The 25974-nt window shown below is 39.3% G+C and overlaps 1 protein-coding gene across 1 annotated transcript; it reads left to right on the forward strand.

Annotated features, from left to right (window-relative positions):
* Positions 1 to 21874: 21874 nt before the first annotated feature.
* Positions 21875 to 23528, forward strand: LOC148209584 (uncharacterized). Its single transcript, XM_088126918.1, has 4 exons — positions 21875 to 21882; positions 22293 to 22891; positions 22964 to 23380; positions 23482 to 23528. Exons 1-4 carry the CDS (start codon positions 21875 to 21877, stop codon positions 23526 to 23528), a joined length of 1071 nt encoding a protein of 356 aa, XP_087983044.1.
* The last annotated feature ends 2446 nt before the right edge of the window (positions 23529 to 25974 follow it).

Consider the following 25974-nt stretch of genomic DNA (forward strand, 5'->3'; position numbering starts at 1 on the left):
TGGAGAAGGGGAAGTACAGTGGTTACAGAACAAAAAAAAAAAAAAAACTCCCAAGGATTTCTCTTAAAATTCTCTCAATTTCTCCCTCTCTTCAGTCAAGGTGCTACCACAAGCACGATCCCGAGATCCAAGAGGATAGCGAGGAAGATCCGGTGGTGGGGTTCAAGGGGAATTCACTGAAGAAACGTTTTTCAAAGGTTTGGAATTTCCCATGTATTTTCTTCTTTAAAACTCGTTTTTGTATCCCGAAAATCAGCAACGAAAATCCGTTTCGCTCCGGGATTCACATCCCTTCAATTGGTATCAGAGCCAAGTTGTAGTTATGATTTTTTGGGATAAAAAACGCTGTGTTTGGTGGGTGATTTCACATTTTCGAAATATGGGTTTGCGGGTTGGAAAATTTCCGGTTTTTGGCATTTAGATAGCGTGTTTCTTCGTGATTTGATCATGTAAGGGCCCGGTGTTTTGGGCATTATGTTTCTGCTTAGTTTCTGTAAGTCCGTGTCGCTCGAAAGTCGTTCATGGCGTCGGATTGGGCGAAAAGTTGCAGAAAACAGCGAAGAAAACGAAGCAGACTGCGCCATGGTGCTGCTGCATAGCCATAGCGCTGCGGGACAGCACACAGCGCCACGGCGCTGCACTGTAGCGCCGCGGCGCTGTGCAGCGCCATGGAGCCTTGCCAGGGCGACGCGACGCTGCTGCTGCAGCAGCGCCGTGGCGCTGCCCTTAGGTGCCGAGATGCTGTCTCGGGTGTTTTCGACGCGGTTCCGAGGCTCTGGTTCGCGGTTCGAGGGCAGATGCAGTCGATTTTCTTATTTTTTATTAATTCGTTTTCTTAGGGTGCCAAAAACCGTTCCAACTTTTCTATTTAATTATTTTGTGCATTATGAATGTATATTTTAATTAAAATCATATAGCATATTGTATGGCATATAGTTTTAAATTCGCACCATAGGTTACATGCATAATGTGTATGTTTGATATATAGTATGTATGTATGGTCATGCATCATATAGTTATAAATGTTATAATGTATGTATGCATGTTTTATTTTCATAATTAATATAAGTGTTGTATTAAATAGATGAAAATAAAGTTACATTGAGCATGACATTATTTTGGATAATATAATTGTTATATTAATGTATGGTTTCAATGCATGTTTATAGTTTTAATTTCTTAAATTTTATAAGAGTTATAAAATGTGGTAGATAGAAATTAAAATCTATAATAAAGAGTTGCATGCAAACATAAGGTCTAAGTTAATTAATTTTAAAGGGGTTTAAAATTAATTAGATCTTAGGTTATATTTTCTAATGTGATTAGGGGGTAGTCTTTTATTTTGTTTTAACTAGGTTTAAAATGAAATAATAAAAAACTAAATATAAAATGTTGTCTATAAGGGAACCCTGTCTAAGGAAGGTTTTGTCTAGGTTGAGGTATTTAAGCTGACCGTAAGGGAACACCTCTACCTGGGAACCGACCTGGGGGTTGAATTAGTCAATATTTTATATACAAGCAATAATGTCGTTGGTTTATTAAAGTGTTTAACGAACTAAAACATTATTGTACAACTTCCGATATAATAGTTATATTGGGCCGACTAATAATACACTTAGTTAATTTCACTTAGCCGGGATTTATCTAAGTAATATACCCTAGTCTTAGAATACTAAGTGAGAGCAAAAGAGAATATGTAATATACAGTGTATATATTTGATATACAAAGTATATATAACCTACTTTACTCTCTCTCTCACGTTCTCTTTTAAATTCACGCTGTGAGTTCCATGCTCGGCCTCGTGTTGCCCTGGGCGCGGCCTCACTACGGAAGGTGTTTGCATGGTTCAATATCGAGGTGAATGGAGATAGTGATCATAGTAAGTGGGAGAAGGACGTGTGACAACCATCTTGCGCTCTCCGCTATTGGTTTGCACCGTGAGGTTTCATACATGACCTGCGTGTCGTCCTGGAGCGACTATCCCTACGGAGGGTTCATTGTATGGAAATCAAAATCAAGGCAAACTCCAGAAATGGATAGGAGTCTCTTAGGTTTTGCTCCAATATTTTTCTTCCCTACGGCAGGATTATTGGGGTTAACCTCTGAGGTCCAAAAATGTTGGGTCACACTTACAAGGAGTTGTTAAGTTAGTTAGCAATTTCCTGACCAAATAAACGATGACTAAAATTTATAGGAATAAGAGTTATTCTGGTGTAAAATTTAGTTGAGAATGTCTCAATTCAGTGAAGCAGTACCTGTCCGCCCTACGGTGGCTGTTGCTCTAAATCACTAAAGCGTCGTTGCAAAACAATTTTGTTAGGGTGCTTAATTACTTTTGCTAAATTTTGATTGGGTTTAAAAGGTTAATGCATGAAACTAATATAGATATGTTTTTACTTTCAGCATGTCTACTTCTATTATTGCACTCTTAGCCGCGCAAAGACTTAATGGCGAAAATTACAAACAATGGAAATCAAACCTAAACACTATTCTCGTGATAGATGATCTTAGGTTCGTCTTACAAGAAGATTATCCTCAAGCTCCTGCGCCTAACGCCACTGTGGCGGTGCGCAGCGCCTATGACAGGTGGATCAAGACCAATGATAAGGCCAAGGTCTACATCTTGGCGAGCATATCTGATCTGCTTGCTAAGAAGCACGAGGACACGGTCACCGCTAAGGAGATCATGGACTCGCTGCAGAGCATGTTTGGACAACCGTCCTCACAGGCTCGACATGAAGCCCTTAAGTTCATTTACAACTCCCGCATGAAGGAGGGTTCATCAGTGCGAGAACACGTTCTCAACCTGATGGTCTACTTCAACGTGGCTGAGTCGAACGGGGCCGTCATAGACGAGCAGAGTTAGGTCAGCTTCATTCTGGAATCTCTTCCGAAGAGTTTCCTGCCATTCCGCAGCAATGCGGTTATGAATAAGCTGGAGTACACTCTTACCACGCTCCTAAACGAGCTGCAGACCTACTAGTCTCTTATGAAATGTAAGGGACAAAAAGGGGAGGCAAATGTTGCCACCTCAAAGAGGTTCAACAGAGGATCGTCCTCTGGAACTAGGTATGCGCCCTCTTCTTCTGAAAGTAAGACTTTTAAGAAGAAGAAGGCTGCTGGTAAGAGGTCTAAACCTGACTCAGCTGCTGCTGCCCAGAAAGGCAAGGTCAAGGTTGCAGAGAAAGGAAAGTGTTTCCACTGCAATATGGACGGGCAATGGAAGCGCAATTGCCCAAAATACTTGGCCGAGAAGAAGAAAGCCAACGAAGGTAAATATGATTTACTTGTATTGGAAACATGTTTAGTGGAGAATGATGACTCTGCCTGGATACTGGATTCAGGAGCCACTAATCACGTTTGTTCTTCATTTCAGGGAATTAGTTCCTGGAGGTAGCTTGATGCCGGAGAGATGAATCTCAAGGTCGGAACGAGAGAGGTCGTCTCAGCTATGGCGGTAGGGGAGCTCAAGTTGTTTACAAACACGAATATGTATATATTATTAGATAATGTGTACCTTGTTCCTAAAATTAAAAGGAACTTAATTTCAATTTCTTGTGTGTTGGAAAAGATATATTCAATTTCATTTCATTTAAATGAAGCGTTCATTTCAAGAAATGATGTTAATATTTGTTCAGCTTTACTTGAAAACAACTTGTATGTGCTAGAACCAACCATAACGAAAGCAGTTTTAAATACCGAGTTGTTTAAAAATGCTAGAACTCAAAATAAAAGGCAAAAAGATTCTAAAAAAGAAGATACCTATCTTTGGCAGTTAAGATTAGGTCACATTATCTCAATAGGATTGAGAGGTTGGTTAAGAATGACATTCTAAGTAAGTTAGGAGACGATTCTTTACCACCATGTGAGTCTTGTCTTGAAGGCAAGATGACTAAAAGACCTTTTACTGGAAAAGGTTATAGAGCCAAAGAGCGCTTAGAACTTATACATTCAGACCTTTGTGGTCCGATGAATGTTAAAGCTCGAGGAGGGTATGAATACTTCATCTCTTTTATCGATGATTATTCAAGGTATGGTTATTCATACCTAATGCAACATAAGTCTGAAGCCCTTGAAAAGTTCAAGGAGTACAAGACTGAAGTTGAAAATCAATTAGGTAAAACCATTAAAACACTTCGATCAGATCGGGGTGGAGAGTATATGGACTTGAGATTCCAGGACTATATGATAGAACATGGAATCACGTTCCAACTCTCAGCCCCTGGTACACTTCAACAAAACGGTGTATCAGAAAGGAGAAACAGAACGCTGTTGGACATGGTTCGATCAATGATGAGCTATGCTTAGTTGCCTAACTCGTTTTGGGGTTATGCAGTGGAGACTGCAGTTTATATTTTGAACATAGTTCCATCAAAGAGTGTTTCTGAAACACCCTTTGAGCTATGGAAAGGTCGTAAACCTAGTTTACGTCACTTTCGCATTTGGGGATGCCCGGCACATGTGCTCATGACTAACTCGAAGAATCTGGAACCTCGTTCAAAAGTATGCCTATTCGTAGGTTACCCTAAAGAGACGAGAGGTGGTCTCTTCTTCGATCATAAAGAAAACATAGTGTTTGTATCGACAAATGCTACTTTCTTAGAAGAAGACCATGTTCGAGATCATAAACCACGGAGTAAGGTAGTAATTAACGAGATTTCGAAAGAGGCTACAAACACGTCAACAAGAGTTGTTGATCAAACTGGCACTACAACAAGAGTTGTTGATGAAGCCAGCACATCGCGTCAGTCACATCCACCTCAAGTGTTGAGGGTGCCTCGACGTAGTGGGAGGATTGTGTCACAACCTGATCGCTACGTGGGTTTAACTGAAACTCAAGTTGTCATACCTGATGACGGCGTCGAGGATCCATTAACCTATAAGAAAGCAATGGAAGATACTGACAAGGACAAATGGGTCAAAGCAATGGACCTTGAAATGGAGTCGATGTACTTCAATTACGTTTGGGAACTTGTAGATCAACCTGACAGGGTAACACCCATAGGGTGCAAATGATTCTACAAGCAAAAACGAGACGCCGAAGGAAAGGTACAGACCTATAAGGCGAGACTTGTGGCAAAAGGCTACACACAAAGGGAAGGGGAGGACTATGAAGAAACCCCTTCTCCCCTGTAGCTATGCTTAATTCTATTAGAATACTTTTGTCCATTGCCACATATTATGACTATGAGATATGGCAAATGGATGTCAAGACTGCTTTTCTGAATGGCAATCTTGAAGAAAGTATTTATATGTCTCAACACGAAGGGTTCATAGAACAAGGTCAAGAGCAAAAGGTTTGCAGGCTAAAACGGTCCATATATGGACTAAAACAAGCATCTCGATCTTGGAACATAAGGTTCGATACAGCGATCAAATCTTATGGTTTTGACCAAAACGTTGATGAGCCTTGTGTATACAAGAAGATCGTCAACAACACTGTAGCTTTCTTAGTGTTGTATGTGAATGATATTCTACTCATTGGGAATAATGTAGGATACCTTACAGACATAAAGAAGTTGTTAGCGACTCAGTTCCAAATGAAGGATTTGGGAGAAGCTCAGTATGTTCTTGGCATCCAAATTCTAAGGGATCGCAAGAACAGAACGTTAGCCCTGTCTCAAGCAACTTATATCGACAGATGCTTGCTTGATATTCGATACAAAATTCCAAGAAAGGTTTATTACCCTTCAGGCATGGAATTCATCTGTCTAAGGAGCAGTGTCCTAAGACACCTCAAGAAGTTGAGGATATGAGACGTATACCCTATGCTTTAGCAGTAGGCAGCCTGATGTACGCTATGCTGTGCACTAGGCCTGACATTTGCTATGTGGTAGGGATAGTCAGTAGGTACCAATCCAACCCAGGATATGATCACTGGACTGCTGTTAAAGGAATCCTCAAGTATCTTAAGAGAACGAGGGACTACAAGCTCGTGTATGGCGCTAAGGATTTGATCCTTACAGGATACACTGACTCTGACTTCCAAACAGACAAGGATTCAAGGAAATCCACGTCGGGGTCAGTATTCACTCTTAACGGAGGAGCGGTAGTTTGGCGAAGCATCAAACAAGGATGCATCGCAGACTCCACGATGGAGGCTGAGTATGTTGCAGCTTGTGAAGCAGCAAAAGAGGCGGTTTGGCTTAGAAAGTTCTTGACAGATTTGGACGTCGTTCCAAACATGAACTTGCACATCACACTTTATTGTGATAACAGTGGTGCTGTGGCAAATTCTAAAGAACCTCGAAGCCATAAGAGAGGCAAACACATCAAAAGGAAGTACCACCTTATACGAGAGAGAGTGCAACAAGGAGATGTGATTGTCACGAAGATCGCTATAGAGCACAATATTGCTGATTCTGTTACAAAGGCACTCACGGCTAAAGTATTTGAGGGCCATCTAGAAAGTCTAGGTTTACGAGCTTTGTACAGTTAGTCTAGAGCAAGTGGGAGAAATGTAATTGGGTATAGTGTATGCCCTAGTTTATTGTATTTTCCCTTTGCTTTATGATAATGTACACCCCACTCGAGTTTAGTTCAAGTGGGAGTTTGTTGGGTGTGTTGCCCTAAACTTGTAGTTTGTATTTTGTAAACACAAATGTCTATCTAATAAAGTTTTATTCAATAAATTTGTTGTTGAATCATAGCTTTGCATGATCCAAAATCCAATAAACTAAACATCCAAGGTTATTTTTGATGTAATCGGGGACAGTATATATACTGGGTATATAGTTGATATACGAGGTATATATTTGATATACCCCTGATATATGAATGGATAATGTCCCGTGAATAACCTAAAGGGTCTATAGTATATGGATAATGCTGGGTACCTTATCCTGGCAACACTATGGATAAGGCCCGCTCTGTAAAGGTTACAGACGACTCGATCCAGGTCGTTCGTGTGGAGACATGCGAGTAGGGGTATCCTATACAATGTGATTGTATAAGACTGGACCGTGAAATAAGCAATCTTTAGATGTAACACCGTTAACTAATAGATTGCCATTTCTTAGGATGACCAGGCAACTCATTCTCAATCCTGAGTGAGTTATGGACTCCTGCCCGTGAGGGCTCGTTCTTTGATCTGTATGGGTGAGAGTGGCTCGAGTCGTCGACTCAACATTTCTATCATTTTGGGGACGAGACCGAGTGGGGAGCTGGGAACATAACTTCACAAGATAGAATTCACTCATCCCCGACTTTAGGGGAGTAGATGAGTGTTCCCTTAAATGCTGACTCCGGGACTTGAACAAGGGGCCCCACCCTCTCATTGGCCGAGAGGGACTTTCGATTATTGGTTGGACCATAACCGGGTTGTTCATTAGAGGAGCAATGGTGTTTAAGAAGATGATGTAACTCAGGGGTAAAACGGTAATTTGACCCAACTTGAGTTACGAACACTCGTAAAGGATTGACTCGTCATTAATGGTCGTATATCCCTGGACACGAAAACATTCTGCAGTGAAAAGAGTGCAACTGCGGGTCATTAGTGGAGTGACCCGTAGTTTGACGAATGTTGATTAACTCGGTCAATGAGTTTGACCGATTAATCTCGTATCATTGGAGCTTCGGATCTGTAGGTCCATTAGGTCCCCTTGCTAGCTCATAACGGGTAAAAGGAGGATCAAATTTTTTGGAAGAATTTGAATTGTTCAAATTACTTAAGGGATTATATGTATATTGATACATTATAATATATATAGTTAATTGTAAATTAAAACTATATATTATGAGAGAAATTATTTGAATGAGATTCAAATAAAATTAATATGAATAAGATTCATATTAAAACTATAGGTTAAAAATAATGTGCATAAGATGTACATTAAAACTATAGGTTATACGAGAGAAATGTTTTAGAATATGATTCTAATTTTTATAATAAATAATTAAGTGTTAATTATTTATGTATATATATATTTATTAATTATTAATTGGATTAATAATTAATTATATTAATAAATTTGATCAATTAATTATATATATAAATATATATATATAAATATTAAACTCTCCTAAAAAATTGCAGGGACGTGGGCAGTTAAGTGATGTGGGGTAACCTCCCACGTCACTGTCTTTGTTATCTTTTCCTTTTGCAGTTCTGCAACATACATAATAGGGATAACAAAGAAGAGCACACAAGTATTTTCTCTCAATCAAACACAATCTCTCTCAATTCTCCGTGAGATTAAAAACGAATTGCTCCCACAAGTGCGATTTCGAAACTTAAGAGGATAGCACGGAAGATCGTTTGGTGGTGTTCGGGTGAAAATCGTTGAAGAAAAGTTCTTCAAATGTAAGTTTCCCCTGTATTTTCTTCTTCACACCTTTGTTTTTGTTTTATCAAAAAATCATGAACGATGGTCCGCTTTCGCTCCGGGATTCACATCCCATCAATTGATATCAAAGCTGCGTTGCTGTTTTGATTTTTTTGGGAGCAAAATCGGTGTTCTTGGTGGGTGTTTTCATTCATATTTTCGAAATATGGGTTTGCGGGTTGGAAAATTTCTGGTTTTTGGATTGTAAAATGCAATTTAAGTCTTGATTTGATCATGTAAACGCCCGGTGTTTTGGGCATTGAGTTTCTGTATCGAGTCTGTAAGTCCGGATCGCTCGAAATTTGTTCGTGACATCGGATTTGGCGAAAGTTTGCAGAAAACAGCAAAGAAGACGAAGCAGACCGTGCAGACAGCGCCATGACGTTGCGGGGATAGCACACAGCTCCATGGCGTTGCACTGTAGCGCCGCGACGCTGTGCAGCGCCATGGCGCTGCTGCTGCGATTTTTTGCTGCAGCAGCAACGGGGCTCTGCCTTTAGGTGTCGAGGCACTGTCCTGGGTATTTTTCGACTTGTTTTCGTGGCTTTGGTTTGCGGTTCGAGGGCGGTTACAGTCGTTTTCTTATTTTTTTGTATTATTTTGTTTCCAAAGGGTGCCAAAAACCGGTCCACCTTTGCTATTTAATTATTTTATGCATGATGAATGTATATTTTAATTAAAAGCATATTGCATATTGTATGCCATATAGTTTTAAAATCCCACCATAGGTTAAATGCATAATATGTATGTTTGATATATAGTATGTATGCATCATATAGATATAAATGTTATAATGTATGAATGTATGTTTTATTTTCATGATTAATATAAGTGTTGTATTAATTAGATGAAAATAAAGTTGATTGAACATGACATTACTTTGGTTAATATAATTGTTATATTAATGTATGCTTACAATGCATGTTTATAGTTTTAATTTCTTCAATTTTATAAGAGTTATAAAATGTGGTAGATAGAAATTAAAATCTATAATAAAGAATTGCATGCAAACATAGGGTCTAAGTTAATTAATTTTAAAGGGGTGTAAAATTAATTAGACCTTAGGTTATATCTTCTAATATGATTAGGGGGTAGTCTTTTATTTTGTTTTAACTAGTTTTAAAATGAAATGATAAAAGACTAAATATAAAATATTGCCTATAAGGGAACCCTGTCTAAGAAAGATTCTGTCTAGATTGAGGTATTTAAGCTGATCGTAAGGGAATACCTCTACCTGGGAACCGACCTGAGGGTTGAATTAGTCAATATTTTATATACTTGCAATAATGTCGTTGGTTTATTAAAATGTTTAATGAATTAAAACATTAATGTACAACTACCAATATAATAGTTATATTGGGCCAACTAAAAATTCACTTAGTTAATTTGACTTAGCCGGGATTTATCTAAGTAATATACCATAGTCTTAGAATACTAAGTGATATACAAAGTATATATGTAATATACAACGTAGATATAACATACTTTTCTCTCTTTCTCTCACGTTCTCCTTTATATTCACACTTTGAGTTCCATGCTCGGCCTCGTGTCGCCCTGGGTGCGGCCGCCCTACGGAAGGTGTTTACATGGTTCAATATCGAGGTGAATGGAGATAGTATTCATAGTAAGTGGAAGAAGGATGTGTGACAACACATTTTGCTTTCTCCGCCATTGGTTTGCACCGTGAGGTTTCATACATGACCTGCGTGTTCTCCTGGAGCGACCATCCCTACGGAGGGTTCATTGTATGAAATCAAAACCAAGGCAAACTCCAAAAATAGATAGGGGTCTCTTAGGTTTTGCTCCAATATTTTCCTTCCCTACGGTAGGATTATTGGGGTGGACCTCTGAGGATCGAAAATGATGGGTCACACTTACGAACAGTTGTTAAGTTAGTTAGCAATTTTCTGACAAAATAAACGCTGACTAAAGTTTATAGGAATAAGAGTTATTCTGGTGTAAAATTTAGTTGAGAACGTCTCAATTCAGTGAAGGAGTACCTGTCTGCCCTACGGTGGCTGTTGTTCTAAATCACTGAAGCATCGTTGGAAAACAATTTTGTTAGGGTGCTTAATTACTTTTGCTAAAATTTGATTGGGTTTAAAGACTAATGCATGAAACTAATATAGGTTTGTTTTTACTTTCAACATGTCTACTTCTATTATTGCACTCCTAGTCGCGCAAAAACTTAACGGCGAGAATTACAAACAATGGAAATCGAATCTAAATACTATTCTCGTGATAAATGATCTTAGGTTCGTTTTGCAAGAGGATTGTCCTGAAGCTCCTATGCCTAACGCCACTGTGGCGGTGCGCAACGTCTATGACAAATGTATCAAGGCCAATGACAAGGCCAAGGTCTACATCTTGGCGAGCATATCTGATGTGCTTGCTAAGAAGCACGAGGACACGATCACCGCTAAGGAGATCATGGACTCGCTGTAGAGCATGTTTGGAAAACCGTCCTCACAGGCTCGACATGAAGCCCTTAAGTTCGTTTACAACTCCCGCATGAAGGAGGGCTCCTCAGTGCGAGAACACGTTCTCAACCTGATGGTTCACTTCAACGTGGCAGTGTCGAACGGGGCTGTCATAGACGAGCAGAGTCAGGTCAGCTTCATTCTAGAATCTCTTTCGAAGAGTTTCCTGCCATTCTACAGCAATGCGGTTATGAATAAGCTGGAGTACGCTCTTACCACGCTTTTAAACGAGCTGCATACCTACCAGTATCTTATGAAAAGTAAGGGACAAGAGTGGGAGGCAAATGTTGCCACCTCAAAGAGGTTCAACCGAGGTTCGTCCTCTGGAACCAAATCTGTGCCCTTTTCTTCTAGAAGTAAGACTTTCAAGAAGAAGAAGGCTGCTGGTAAGGGGTCTAAACCTGACTCCGCTTTGCTGCTGCCAAGAAAGGCAAGACCAAGGTTGCAGAGAAAGGAAAGTGTTTCAACTATTATCTGGACGAGCATTGGAAGCGCAACTGCCCAAAATACTTGGCCAAAAAGAAGAAAGTCAACGAAGGTAAATATAATTTACTTGTTTTGGAAACATGTTTAGTGGAGAACGATGACTCCGCTTGGATACTGAATTCAGGAGCCACTAATCACGTTTATTCTTCATTTTAGGGAATTAGTTCCTGGAGGCAGCTTGACGCCGGAGAGATGACTCTCAAGGTCGGAACCGGAGAGGTCGTCTCAGTTGGGCAGTAGTTAGAACAAGTTGTTTACAAACAAGAATATGTATATATTATTAGGTAATGTGTACGTAGTTCTTAAAATTAAAAGGAACTTAATTTCAGTTTCTTGTTTGTTAGAACATTTGTATTCCATTTCATTTAATTTGAATGCAGCGTTCATTTCAAGAAATGGTGTTAATATTTGTTCTGCTTTGCTTGAAAACAACTTGTATCTGCTAAGACTAACCATAACTAAAGCTGTTTTAAATACCGAGTTGCTTAAAAATGCTAGAACTCAAAATAAAAGGCAAAAACTTTCTCACAAAGAAAATACCTTTCTTTGGCACTTAAGATTAGGTCACATTAATCTCAATAGGATTGAGAGGTTGGTTAAGAATGACATTCTAAATGAGTTAGAAGATGATTCTTTACCACTATGTGAGTCTTGTCTTGAAGGCAAGATAACTAAAAGACCTTTTACTGGAAAAGGTTATAGAGCCAAAGAGCCCTTAGAACTTATACATTCAGACCTTTGTGGTCCGATGAATGTTAAAGCTCGAAGAGGCTATGAATACTTCATCTCTTTTATAGATGACTATTCAAGGTATGGTTATTTATACCTATTGCAACATAAGTCTGAAGCCCTTGAAATGTTCAAGGAGTACAAGATAGAAGTTGAAAATCAATTAGATAAAACCATTAAAACACTTCGATCAAATCGCGGTGGAGAGTATATGGACTTGAGATTCCATGTCTATATGATAGAATATGGAATCACGTCCCAACTCTCACCCCTGGTACACCTCAACAAAACGGTGTATCGGAAAGGAGAAACAGTATCCTGTTGGACATGTTTCGATCAATAAACATGAAATGTAATGGGTATAGTGTATGACTATAGTGTAAGCCCTACTTTATTGTATTTTCTCTTTCCTTTATGATAATATAATGGGTATACTGTATGCCCTAGTTTATTGTATTTTCCCTTTGCTTGATGATAATGTACACCCCGCTCGAGTTTAGTTCAAGTGGGAGTTTGTTGGGTGTGTTGCCCTAAACTCGTAGTGTGTATTTATGCAAAAACAAATGTATATTCAATAAAGTTTTATTCCAGAAGTTTATTGTTGAATTCATAGCATTGCATTGTCCAAAATTCAATAAACTAAAGATCCACGGTTATTATCATGTAACCGGGACAGTATATATACTGGGTATATATTTGATATACTAGGTGTATATTTTGATATACCCCTGATATACGAGGTATATATTTGATATACCCCTGATATACGAGTGGATAATGTCTCGTGAATAATCTAAAGGGTCTATAGTATATGGATAAGGCTGGGTATCTTATCCTGACAACATTATGGATACAGCCCACTTTGTAAATGTTATAGACGACTTGATCCAGGTCGTTCGTGTGGAGACATGCGAGTGGGGGTATCATATACAATGAGTTTGTATAAAACCAGATTGCGAAATAGACAATCTTTAGATGTAACGCTGTTGACTAACAGATTGCTATTTCATAAGATGACCAAACAACTCATTCTCAATCCTGATTGAGTTATGGACTCCTGCCCTTGAGGGCTCGTCCTTTGATCGATATGAGTGAGAGTGGCCCGAGTTGTCGACTCAATATCTCTACCATTTTGGGGACGAGACCGAGTGGGGAGCTGGAAACGTAACTTCACAAGATGGAATTCACTCATTCCCGACTTTAGGGGAGTAGATGAGTGTTCTCTTAAAAGTTGACTCTGGGACTTGAACAAGGGGCCCTATCCTCTCATTGGCCCGAGAGGGACTTTCGGTTATTGGTCGGACCATAACTGGGTTGTTCATTAGAGGAGCAGTGGTATTTAAGGAGTAAGATGTAACTCAGGGGTAAAACGGTAATTTGATCCAAGTTGAGTTACGAGCACTCGTGAAGGATTGACTTGTCATTAATGGTCGTATATCCGTGGACACGAAAATATTCTGCAGTGAAAAGAGTGCAACTGCGGGTCTTTAGTGGAGTGACCCGTAGTTAACGAGTGTTGATTAACTCGGTCAATGAGTTTGACCGATTAATCTCGTATCGTTGGAGCTTCTGATCTGTAGGTCTATTAGGTCCCATTGCTAGCTCATAAGGGGTAAAATGAGGATCTAGTTTTTGGAAGAATTTGAACTGTTAAGATTACTCAAGGGAATATATGTATATTGATACATTATAATATATAGTTAATTCTAAATTAAAACTATATATTATGAGAGAAATTATTTGAATGAGATTTAAATAAAATTAATATGAATAAGATTCATATTAAAACTATAGGTTAAAAATAATGTGCGTAAGATGTACATTACGACTATAGGTTATACGAGAGAAATTCAATGGAGTATGATTCTATTATTGTAATAAATAATTAAGTGTTAATTAGTTATTTAATTTATATATATATGTATATATATATTAATTATTATTAATTAGATTAATAATTAATAATTATTTATTAATTAATATGATTAATTGTATATATATATATATATTAATATTAAACTACCTTGCAAAATTGCAGGGGAGTGGGCAGTTAAGTGACGTGGGGTAACCCCTCACCTTACTGTCTTTGTTATCTTTTCCTTTTGCAGTTCTGAAATATACAGAACAGGGATAACAAAGAAGAACACCCAAGGATTTTCTCTCTGTCAAACACAATCTCTCTTAATTCTCCGTGAGATTCGAAACGAATTGGTCTCACAAGTACGATCTTGGGACCCAAGAGGATAGCACGGAAGATCGTTTGATGGTGTTCGAGTGAAAGTCGTTGAAGAAAAGTTCTTCAAATGTAAGTTTCCCTTATATTTTCTTCTTCGCAGCTTTGTTATTGTTTTCTCAAAAAATCATGAACGATGATCTGCTTCCGCTCCGGGATTCACATCCCATCAGTTGGAATCGTTGTAACGAGCTCTACGCTGTGGTCACTTTAAAAAACTAATATTATCAATAAATAAAAATTTAGTTTGTTATCATCAAAACATTAATTAATTAATTTATTAAAATTAATTAATTTGAGATTAAGGGCCAAAAAGCCAACAATCTCCCCATTTTTTATGATAACAAACTTCCAAAGAAAAATACATAGACATTTAATAATCGTCATAATAAATCCAAAATGTCATACTTAAAAACCATTCAAAGATTAATTTCTCCCCCCTCAATTGATACATCCATGGATTAATAAACCAATAAATCATAGAAACAATTTTAGAGCAATTTTTTCTTAAATTTCTCCTCCTTTGGAATCGTCAAAAAGAACAAAAATAATTACTAACATAAAAAGCTGCACCTAAAAACATGAATACAATTTTGCATAAATGCTCCCCCTATCAATATGCATTTAAAAAAATAACAAATAAAAAATCAAGATGCATCACAACGAATAATACCAAGCTCAAGCCTAATTTTGCAAAAGCATTCTTCATTTAAAAGCTTGGTAAAAATATCCGCTAATTGATTATTTAAACTTACAAATTCAAGAGTAATATGACTATTTTGCACATGCTCTCTTATAAAGTGATGCCTAATATCCATATGCTTAGTCCTAGAATGATGTATAGGATTTTTAATCAAATTTATGGCACTTGTATTATCACAAAATATAGGCACATTTTCAAACTTTAATCCAAAATCACAAAGAGTTTGTTTCATCCAAAGAATTTGAGCACAACAACTAGCAACCGCAATATATTCCACTTCGGTAGTGGATAAAGCAACTGAATTTTGCTTTTTACTAAACCAAGAAACTAAAGAACTACCAAGAAATTGGCAAGTCCCACTAGTATTCTTTCGGTCAAGTAAATTACCCGCAAAATCCGCATCAGAATATCCTACCAAATTAAATTCAACATTTCTAGGATACCACAAGCCTAAATCAATAGTTCCAAGCAAATATTTAAAAATTCGTTTAACGGCATGCACATGAGATTCTTTAGGACAAGATTAAAATCTAGTACAAACACATACACTAAACATAATATCGGGTCTACTAGCGGTTAAATAAAGTAAAGAGCCAATCATACCTCGATAAGTCTTTACTTCCACACATTTACCTTTCTCATTCTTGTCAAGCTTGGTGGATGTGCTCATAGGAGTTTTGACAATTTTACCTTCATTGAATTTGAACATTTTGAGCAAATCTCTTGTGTATTTCTCTAGAGTTATGAAAATACCATCCTTGAGTTGTTTGATTTGGAGTCTAAGGAAGAAGCTAAGTTCTCCCATCATACTCATTTCAAACTCATTATGCATGCATTTAGAAAATTCTTCACACAATAGAAGGATTAGTAGAAAAAAAAATTATATCATCCACATATATTTGCACTAGAAGCATATCATTTTCTTTAGACTTAATAAAAAGAGTAGTATCAATTTTACCCATTTTAAAACCATTCTCAATGAGAAAATTACTAAGTCTATCATACCAAGCTCTTGGAGCTTGTTTTAAACCATAAAGAGCCTTTTTCAATTTAAAAACATGATTTGGAAAATCAAAACTTTCAAATCCCGGAGGTTGTTCCACATAAACTTCTTCCATAATATAACCATTTAAAAAAGCACTTTTCACATCCATTTGGTACAAAATAAAATTTTTATAACAAGCAAAAGCAAGTAACATTCTAATGGCTTCTAATCTAGCAACGGGTGCAAAAGTTTCCTCATAATCTATTCCTTTTTCTTGACAATAACCTTGAGTTACAAGTCTAGCTTTACTTCTAATGATATTTCCATTTTCATCCATTTTATTTCTAAAGACCCATTTAGTCCCAATTATAGAAGTATTAGAAGGCCTAAGGACTAATTCCCAAACATTTTTTCTTTCAAATTGACTTAATTCTTCTTGCATAGCTAAAATCCAAAATTCATCACTTTCGACATCTTTAAAACTTTTTGGTTCAATTTGAGAAACAAAACCAATGTTATTAAACATATTAAGGGAGGAATCAGTTTTCACACCTTGTTCGGCATCACCAAGAATTAAATCCTTAGGATGGGATGGAGCATACTTCCACTCCTTAGGCATGGATGAAAAACCGTCCACCTTATTTTTGTTGATGCTCACTTTTTGCTTACTTGAAGTAATTCTTTGCTTTTGTCACTAACAAGTAAATCTTCAAAATTTCTTTCTAAAGAATCACTACAAAAAGAATCATTAGAAACAACATTGCAAGATTCATCAAATACCACATGCATAGATTCCTCAACTATCAAAGTTTTTTTTATTGAAAACTCTATGAGCTTTACTAGTAGAGAAATAACCAAGGAAAATACCAACATCCGTCTTAGAATCAAAATTTCCAAGCTTTTCTTTGTTATTCAAAATAAAACATTTGCAACCAAAGACTTTGAAGTACCAAATATTTGGAATTTTGTTATGCCAAAGTTCATAAGGAATTTTATCTAAAGAAGGTATAATTAAAATTTTATTTAAAACATAACAAGCGGTATTAACGGCCTCCGTCCAAAAATAAGAAGGTAAACCATACTCATGTAACATTGACCTATCAAATTCTTGCAAAGTACGATTTTTCCTTTCAACCATACCGTTTTGTGGAGGAGTTCTTGGAGTGGAGAAGTTATGAGAAAATTCATTTTCTTCACAAAAATTTTCAACAGTATTACTATCAAATTCTCCTCCATGATCACTCCTAATTTGAGAAATAAAAAATCCTTTTTCATTTTGAACTCTTTTGACAAAACTAGAAAAACTTTTCAAAGCATCATCCTTATGTTTTAGCATCAAAACCCAAGTAAATCTTGAAAAATCACCAACTATCACAAAGGCATAATAGTTCCCTCCAAAACTAGCAATTCTAGAAGGGTCAAATAAGTCTATGTGTAATAGTTGTAGGGGTCTTGTAGTAGAGATCATGTTTTTAGATTTGAAAGAAGATTTGGTTTGCTTACCCATTTCACAAACTTTATCCTTTTCAAATTTAAACTTGGGAAGACCTCTAACCAAAGAATTCTTGGAAATATTTGAAATTAAGTGCATGCTAGCATGTCCTAGTCTTCTATGCCATAACCAAGAATCATCATGCAAGACCGATAAACATTTATCACTAATAGGACAATCGTTCAAATCAATAGTATACACATTTTCATCTCTATTTCCAACAAATAAAACTTTTCTATCACTAGCATTTTCAATGATGCAATTCTTTTTATCAAACACAACTTTAAATCGTTTATCACACAATTGACTAATATTAAGTAAATCATGCTTTAAACCATCAACCAAAAGTACATCTTCAATCAAAATAGAAGATTCATTACCTATTATTTTACCTTTCTTATTATTACCAAAGGTTACAAAACCTCCATCATTTTTGGAGAAAGTGACAAACTTGGATTGGTCTCCCGTCGTGTGCCTCGAGCAACCACTATCCAAGTACCACTTACTTTTCTTGGAAGCTTTCAAACATACCTATAAACACAAAAATTTAAATTTGATCATTTGGTACCCATACTTGTTTGGGTCCTAGAAGGTTAGCATTAACAAACTTGGGGATCTATTTCATTTTTTGCATTTTTATTGAAAGCATAAGATTTAGACAAGTAACAAGAAGAAGATTTATGCCCATACTTGCCACATGAAAAACAAACAACATTATGCAATGAATTATTTTCTTGGAGAAATTATTTCTTGGAGCATTGTGAAACTTTGCCCTCTGAGAGAAATTTCTTCTAGACGAAGTTGTTTGAGTAGATTTTAATTTAAAGTACTTGGGTTTTATATGACCTTCAACACCACAATAATGACATATAGGCACAAAGTTAATTTTAGCATGTTTAGATATAACCTTAGGAGCAACAAGCTTAGGCATATTAGGAGATGCTTTAATAAAGATAGTTTTAGAACTTGAAGGAGTAGAGCATTCATCAATATATCCTAAACCTCTTTTATCACCATAAGGTTTACCTACTTCAATTATCTTGTCCAACCTTTGAGCACCAATTGTTAACTTTTTAATAGAATCTTTAGCCTTATCAAGTTCCACTAAAGCATTTGATTCATTTTTCTTAAGCCATTTAATCAAATTATGTTTTTCACAATCATCATGTTCAAGAAATCTAATTTTATGAAGTAAGACATTTTTCTCATCACAATTAAGAACATGCTTATTACAAGAGATATTTACAACATCATGCTCATTTTTCTTTAAGCAAGCAATATCATCAAGTAAAGACTTATGTTCACTAGTTAAGACATTGCATTTCTGTTTAAGCATAATATATTTAGAACCAAGTCTTTCTAAATCATTTTCTATATTCTCAAAAGCTTCAAACAACTCATCATAAGAAAGGGGGTCAAGATTTACCTCATCATCTTGTTCATCCTCTTTGTCACTATGAGCCATGAAGCAAAAGTTGGCCACTTCTTCATTCTCACTATCACTTCCACTTTCATAACTATCATCCCAAGTAGCCTTCATTGCTTTCGTCTTGGATTCATTGGATGATTTAAGAAGAGGACAATCGGTTCTAATATGACCCGGTTTTTTGCATTCATAACAAATTACCTCATCCTTTTTACTCTTTTCACCTTTTTACTATTTTTGGTTGGAAAAATGCTTCTTTAATTGTTTCTTCCTCTTGATGAAATTTTAATACTTACGTGAGAGATCGGTGATTACGCTTGCTTACATGCGTAAAAAAAAGGTTTTAGATGCTGTTTTTACTATGTTTTAACTTTGTTTCGGACTTTTTCTCGGTCGTTTGAGTTCCAATTCATGCAAAATTCATATATGATGGTTTGTGGTTGGCTTATATTGTATTTATGACATTTTAGGACCATTTGGGAGTGGAAATTAATCAAAAGAAGCAAAAAGACGGAAAAACCTTCATTGGAGGCGCCAGGCGGCAGAAATCCTTGTTTTCTTCCAACTTTGCCCTTAATGAAACGCGTCTTCCAATACGTTTTGGTGGTTCCAACCGATGCATACGTGTAGAAGAAGTGTTCCACTATCAGTTTGAGCATGATTTGGTCAGTCAAAGGAGATGGAAATGGGTAATCCACCAGCGTTTTAGGACCTACCTAACCTGTAACGCCCCGTATCTTTCAGGTTAGTTTAAATCTCGAACTATGAGCTTTCCATTAAATTCTAAATTTATTTTAATTAAATTTTTGTATATCGGATCGCGCGCTTTTGGTTTTATCTCAGGTTGGGATGAGTTTATTGTTTTAGTTGATCCTTCTTTTGGGTTTGGTTTGTTTTAAGTTGGGTTGGGTTGGTTTTTTTTAAAAACAAAAAGAAAACCAAGAAAGCCCTAATTTCTTTTCTTCTTCTTCTTCCCTTCCTCCCTTTTTGTTTTCAGCCGCCTGCCCTCTCCCAAATTTCTTCTTCTTCTTTGTCTTCTTCTCCTTCTTCTTCGCCGCCCCCACCACTCTCTTCTCCTTCTTCTCCGGTTGGCATCCCACGGCGGCAGCGAGCCTCTCCGGTGACGACCCACGGCAACGCGGCATCACAGCAGAAGTGCGGCTTTCGCGATCCCATCACCAGCGTCTCTCGGCGTCCAAGAATTCTGCTACCGTCCGGCCAGATCTGAGAGTTCTGGTACCCACTCTCGCTTTTCTTCTCCGGCATCGGGCAAGCAGTGGTCGACGGCGTCTTACCCACGACGAACAGAGAAATTTCGGCTCCTCCTCTGGCGAACAGCAGCACCGGCGACCTCGAACCCCATGGCCAGCACCCCGAGCAGCAGCAGTTCACGAAAATTTCTTGGTTTCTACACGATTTGGCATTTACTCACACTCGTTCGAAGCCGATTTGCAATACCCACCTCCCTCGGCATCGATCCGGCGTTGACCCACTCCAAGTTCGAGTGGTTTTAGTGTGAGTTAGTAGGTAACGACTCACCTAAACTCGAATTCAATTATATTTAAGTGCCTCTAATTGGTTACTAACCTCGAGATCGTGCTCTTTTGTAGTAGGAAGTGTGCAAAGAGCTTAGGAGCTTTAGGACAAGTGTTTGTAAGTAGCACGAGGGTGGGTGCGTGTGTTGGTGTTTATTATTTAGTTGTCGATGTACTATTTATGATGTTGAAAATGGTTCTGATACGATGTTGTGCGGTGTAACTCTCATTTATGTTGGTTTGTATGCCTAGGTAGTGTTGAATTTTTGTTGGTGATAATAGTAGAAACTTTGTATTGTTGAGCTGCTGAGATCTGTCGTGGAATGATGTGTGTTTGCAGGGAATATTCGTTAAAATAAATATTATGGTGGGGATGTTTGTTGTCTAAAATCTGTATGAAGTGTTTGGCATGTCTTATGAGTTTTTATTATATCTAGCAATGCTTAATGTTTGCGGATGTTGGATAATGAGTGCTTGGGTGATTTGTGTTGGACTGCTGTCGTTTAAAAATTGTTGACTATGCTCTGTTATAACTGAGCTCACTATGGCGCTGTTGTTGAGAACTGATATATTGTGAAAGCATGTTTGGTTTATTGTTTTGCTATTAGAATGATGTTTATGTTGGGGAAGCATGCTGATTTGTGTTGGTGAGCTGAGAGATGCATTGAGATCATACTAGTGGTGGTGTTGTTGATGAACGTTGTGGTGGTTGGTGTTATTAGGGAAGTAGTACCGAAATCCTGGCGGGAGGCTAGAATTGATATGTGGAGTTATGACAGTTACGAAGTGAATGGGTGAGTGTCAGGGCCTCGGGTATAAATGGTCGAGGGCTGATACGTCACTAATTGGGTATCGAGGCCTCGGGTATAAATGATCGGGGGTCGATGCGCCAATATTGGTTAAAGATGAGCGTCGAGGCCTCGGGTATAAATGGTCGGGGGTCGATGCGAGGAGTCTTTCGAATGGAGAACTATTGGGGCCTTGGGTATAAATGGTCAAGGGCCAATAGATTGTAAGACATCGAGGCCTCGGGTATAAATGGTCGAGGGTCGATGCACAGTTCAAACCTTGGGGATAAATAGCAAGGTTGAACGCCAAGCCTCTGTAGATGAGTGTCGGGCCTTGGGGATAAACGGTAAGGGTCGATACGATTCGAGGCGTTAGACTTGGGGAACTAATAAGCCAATAGATTGAAAAGACGTCGAGGCCTCAGGTATAAATGGTCGAGGGTCGATGCACTAGTGTCGGGGCTCTGGGTATAAATGGTCAGGGGCCGACACTACCAACAGAACGGTCTTGGAAAGCTTGGATGGATGAGATGAACTTAGAGTTGCCTGAAGCGCTAGGGCGCCATGTGAACTGTAGTTGATTTGTTTACGATTATGGTTAGCATCGGGTTATATAGAACACGTTCATGATTGAATGTATGATGTCATTGTGGAGCATGTCTATAGTTGTTCGCATACTGTAATGATAGAACATGACGATGTATGTTTGCCTTATGTTTTGAGCATGACGATGTATGTTTTCTTTATGGTTTTTGAGCGTGATGTGTGTGTGTGCTTGATGAGGGCTACATACGGAGTATATTTTATATACTCACCCCCCCTTCTACAATGATTGTTTCAGGTGAAGGAATCGAGGGTGACCTTGCTAATGGGACGGGGGAAACCTGACAAACGAGGACTATAGGCTGCTTAGTTTTTCTTATTTAGTCTAATTCTTTTGTTAGGGCCTTATGTTGTGGCCAATAAACGGATTATGTACCTTTGACTAATTGGGAGATTTTTCCTTGTTGTTAGTTATGCCTCGGGTTAGGTGCCTATTTGAGCTTTATCCCATTTACTTACGAGGTTTAAGAACCTACTCTATGAGTACTATTTTCCCGTGACTGTCAGGAACGAAAAACAGGCAGAGTTTCTCCGTCTCAGTCAAGGGAGCCTAACTGTGGCCCAATACGAGAGGAAGTTCACTGAGCTGTCCCGGTTTGGAATGCAATATATTCCTACTGAACAATTAAAGATTGACAAGTTCATTGATGGTTTGCGTAGAGAGATCAAGGGGCTACTTGTTCTTAAGGAACCAACTACTTATACAGCAGCAGTCAGGTGCGCGTTGGCTATGGACAAATGTCTCGAGGAACCTCAGTCTCAACAGATGACGGGCTCCAGCTCGGGGGTGAAGTGGAAATTTGCATCGTTCTCCTCCAATCAACCCTCGAGGGGACACCAGCAGCTTGTGCAAAGGCAGACTGCTTCTCCGGTGTGCCCCACTTGTAAGAGGAGCCATACTGGGCCGTGTTGGGCGGGAAAGAGAATTTGTTATAGGTGTCAGAAGGAAGGACATTTTGCAAGGGAGTGTCTGATGACCGGCTCGAATACCCAAGCTTTAGGCCAGAGGATCCCTGCGACGGCGGCAACTCAAGGTGGAACCCATAGGGCGCGCGTCTTCGCTCTTACCAGAGGGGATGCTGAGCATGCCGAGGCGGTGGTCACAGGTATCTTCTCTTTGTGAGTCTTGAGCTGTGTGTATATGCTTGTGTTTTATTGCATGCGTGTTACTTTTGCAGGGACTGTTTTAGTACTCAGCATGCCTGCTTACGCTTTATTTGACTCGGGGTCTAGTCATTCTTTCATTGCTTCTACTTTTGTTCGGCATGAGGACCTAGAGTTAGAATCGTTAGGCTTTTTGCTGTCAGTATCCACTCCGTCAGGATCTGTGTTGGTCACTAGTCAAGTGGTGAAAGGAGGCCAGCTCTCTTTCGATGGTCAGACCGTGGAGGTGAAGTTAATCCAACTGGATATGCAGGATTTCGATGTGATCCTAGGCATGGATTGGTTAGCTGCCAACCGGGCTAACATTGATTGCTCGAAGAAGGAAGTTAGCTTTCGCTTGCCCTCCGGACAGAACTTTACCTTTAAAGGAGCCAAGGCCGGGGTCCCGAGAGTGGTGTCGGCATTGAAGGCCAGCCATCTTCTCCAGCGTGGTGCCTGGGCCTATTTGGCTAGCATTGTGGATACAAGGATGGTTGTACCGACCATTGAGGCAGTTCATGTGGTCAATGAGTTCTCTGACGTGTTCCCTAAGGACCTCCCCGGCTTGCCTCCGTCTCGCGAAGTGGACTTTTGTATTGAGTTGCTGCCAGGGACGGCTCCCATCTCGAAAGTACCCTATCGAATGGCTCCGGCAGAGTTGAAGGAGCTGAAGCTACAGTTGGAAGAATTACTCGACAAGGGTTTCATCCGCCCGAGCGTATCCCCTTGGGGTGCGCCCGTGCTCTTTGTTAAGAAAAAGGACGGCTCAATGCGACTTTGTATAGATTACAGGGAACTAAACAAAGTTACAGTCAAGAACAAGTATCCCCTACCACGCATTGACGACCTTTTTGACCAGCTTCAGGGGGCGAAGGTGTTCTAAAAAATAGACTTGCGTTCGGGGTACCACCAATTGAGGTTAAAGGATGCTGACATCTCAAAGACGGCGTTCAGGACAAGGTATGGGCACTTTGAGTTTGTCGTGATGTCTTTTGGACTCACAAATGCTCCGGCAGCCTTTATGGATCTAATGAATCGGGTCTTTAAGGAGTATTTAGATTCTTTTGTCATCGTGTTCATCGACGACATCTTGATATACTCCAAGACTGAGCAGTGCCACGAAGAACATCTCAGACAGGTTTTGACTATACTACGGGAAAATAAGTTGTATGCCAAGTTTTCAAAGAGTGAGTTCTGGCTGGACCAAGTGGCTATCCTAGGGCACATAGTCACCAAGGAAGGTATTGCAGTAGACCCCACCAAGGTAGAAGCTATTAGAAATTGGCCAAGACCTAGTTCAGTTACAGAGATTCGTAGTTTCCTTGGCTTGGCTGGTTATTACAGAAAGTTCATCCAGGATTTCTCTCGGACAGCGGCACCGTTGACGCAGTTGACTCGTAAGAATGCTACCTTCACTTGGAGCAGCGAGTGTGAGGAGGCTTTCCAAGAACTGAAAAAGCATTTGGTGTCTGCACCGGTGTTAACTGTCCCCGATGGGACGAAAGGTTTGGTGGTTTACAGCGACGCCTCGCGAAGGGGCTTGGGATGTGTACTGATGCAACATGGGAAAGTTATAGCTTATGCTTCTCGACAACTGAAGGCGCATGAGCTTAACTATCCCACTCATGATTTAGAATTAGCAGCAGTGGTCTTCGCCTTAAAGTTGTGGAGACACTACCTCTACGGACAGAGAATTCAGGTCTTCACGGATCATCAAAGTTTGAGGTACCTTTTCACTCAGAAGGAGCTTAACTTGAGACAGAGACGGTGGTTAGAGTTGGTGAAGGATTATGATTGTGAGATTAGTTACCATCCGGGTAAGGCAAACGTGGTGGCTGATGCTCTTAGTAGAAGGGCGGCAAGTGTGGCATCTCTGGTTGTGAGCTGCAGTCCAATGCACAGCGAGTTGGAACGCTTGGAAGTAGAGCTGACGGTGGATGATGTCCCCGCACTGTTGGCTCGACTCTCAGTGGAACCCAGTCTGAGGCAGCGGATCATTGTTGCCCAAAAGGAAGACCATAGCTTGGACAAAGGCTTCGATATGGTAGGTCATGGGGATTTCACTCTCTCAGGTGAGGCAGCCTTGCTTTTTCGCGGAAGGTTGTGTGTGCCAAAGGATTATTCTTTGAAGAAGGATTTATTGGGAGAGGCACACAATACTCCCTACTCGGTCCATCCAGGAAGTACCAAAATGTACCAAGACCTCAAGAAACATTACTGGTGGCATAACATGAAGAGGGAAATAGCTCAGTTTGTTAGCAAGTGTTTGACTTGCCAACAGGTAAAGGCTTCGAGACAGAGACCTGCTGGTTTGCTGCAACCTTTGAGCATACCAGTCTGGAAGTGGGACGATGTGGCTATGTACTTCATTACAGGGCTACCAAGGACGGTTAAGGGATTCACTGTGATTTGGGTAGTTGTAGATCCTTTAACCAAGTCCGCTCACTTTATTCCCGGCAAGGCAACGTATACAGTAGAGAAATGGGCGGAACTGTATTTACAGAAAATTGTCAGGCTACATGGTATACCGGTATCCATAGTGTCCGATCGAGACCCGCGTTTCACCTCGACTTTTTGGCGGAGTCTACAAAAGTCCCTGGGCACTAAGTTGGACTTTAGCACGGCGTTTCACCCCCAAACCGATGGTCAGACGGAGCGCGTGAACCAGGTTTTAGAGGACATGCTCAGAGCTTGCATGTTAGACTTTGGTGGTAGTTGGGACAAGTACCTCTACCTAATAGAGTTTGCTTATAATAACAGTTTTCAGGCCACGATTGGGATGGCCCCATACGAGGCACTGTATGGGAAGGAGTGTCGATCTCCGGTTAATTGGGACGAAGTCGGAGAAAGAGTTCTCTTGGGACCAGATTTGGTGCAGGCGACTAACAGTGCCATTCAAAAGATCAGGGGAAGGATGCAAGTCGCACAGAGCCGTCAAAAGAGTTATGCAGACGTCAGACGTAGAGAGCTCGATTTTGTGGTAGGTGAACGGGTGTTTCTTCGTGTGGCACCCGTAAAGGGGATTTTGCGTTTTGGGAAGAAGGGC

This window comes from Momordica charantia (genome assembly GCF_013281855.1).
Source record: "Momordica charantia cultivar OHB3-1 chromosome 8 unlocalized genomic scaffold, Mcharantia_2.0 BLBB01000008.1, whole genome shotgun sequence".
Classification (NCBI taxonomy): Eukaryota; Viridiplantae; Streptophyta; class Magnoliopsida; order Cucurbitales; family Cucurbitaceae; genus Momordica; species Momordica charantia.

Excerpts from the sequence above, each read along its gene's own strand:
- LOC148209584 (XM_088126918.1), top strand. Across the intron at positions 22,892-22,963 it reads TGCCGAGGCGGTGGTCACAG|GGACTGTTTTAGTACTCAGC; the intron begins GTATCTTCTCTT and ends TTACTTTTGCAG. Across the intron at positions 23,381-23,481 it reads CAGCCATCTTCTCCAGCGTG|GACCTCCCCGGCTTGCCTCC; the intron begins GTGCCTGGGCCT and ends GTGTTCCCTAAG.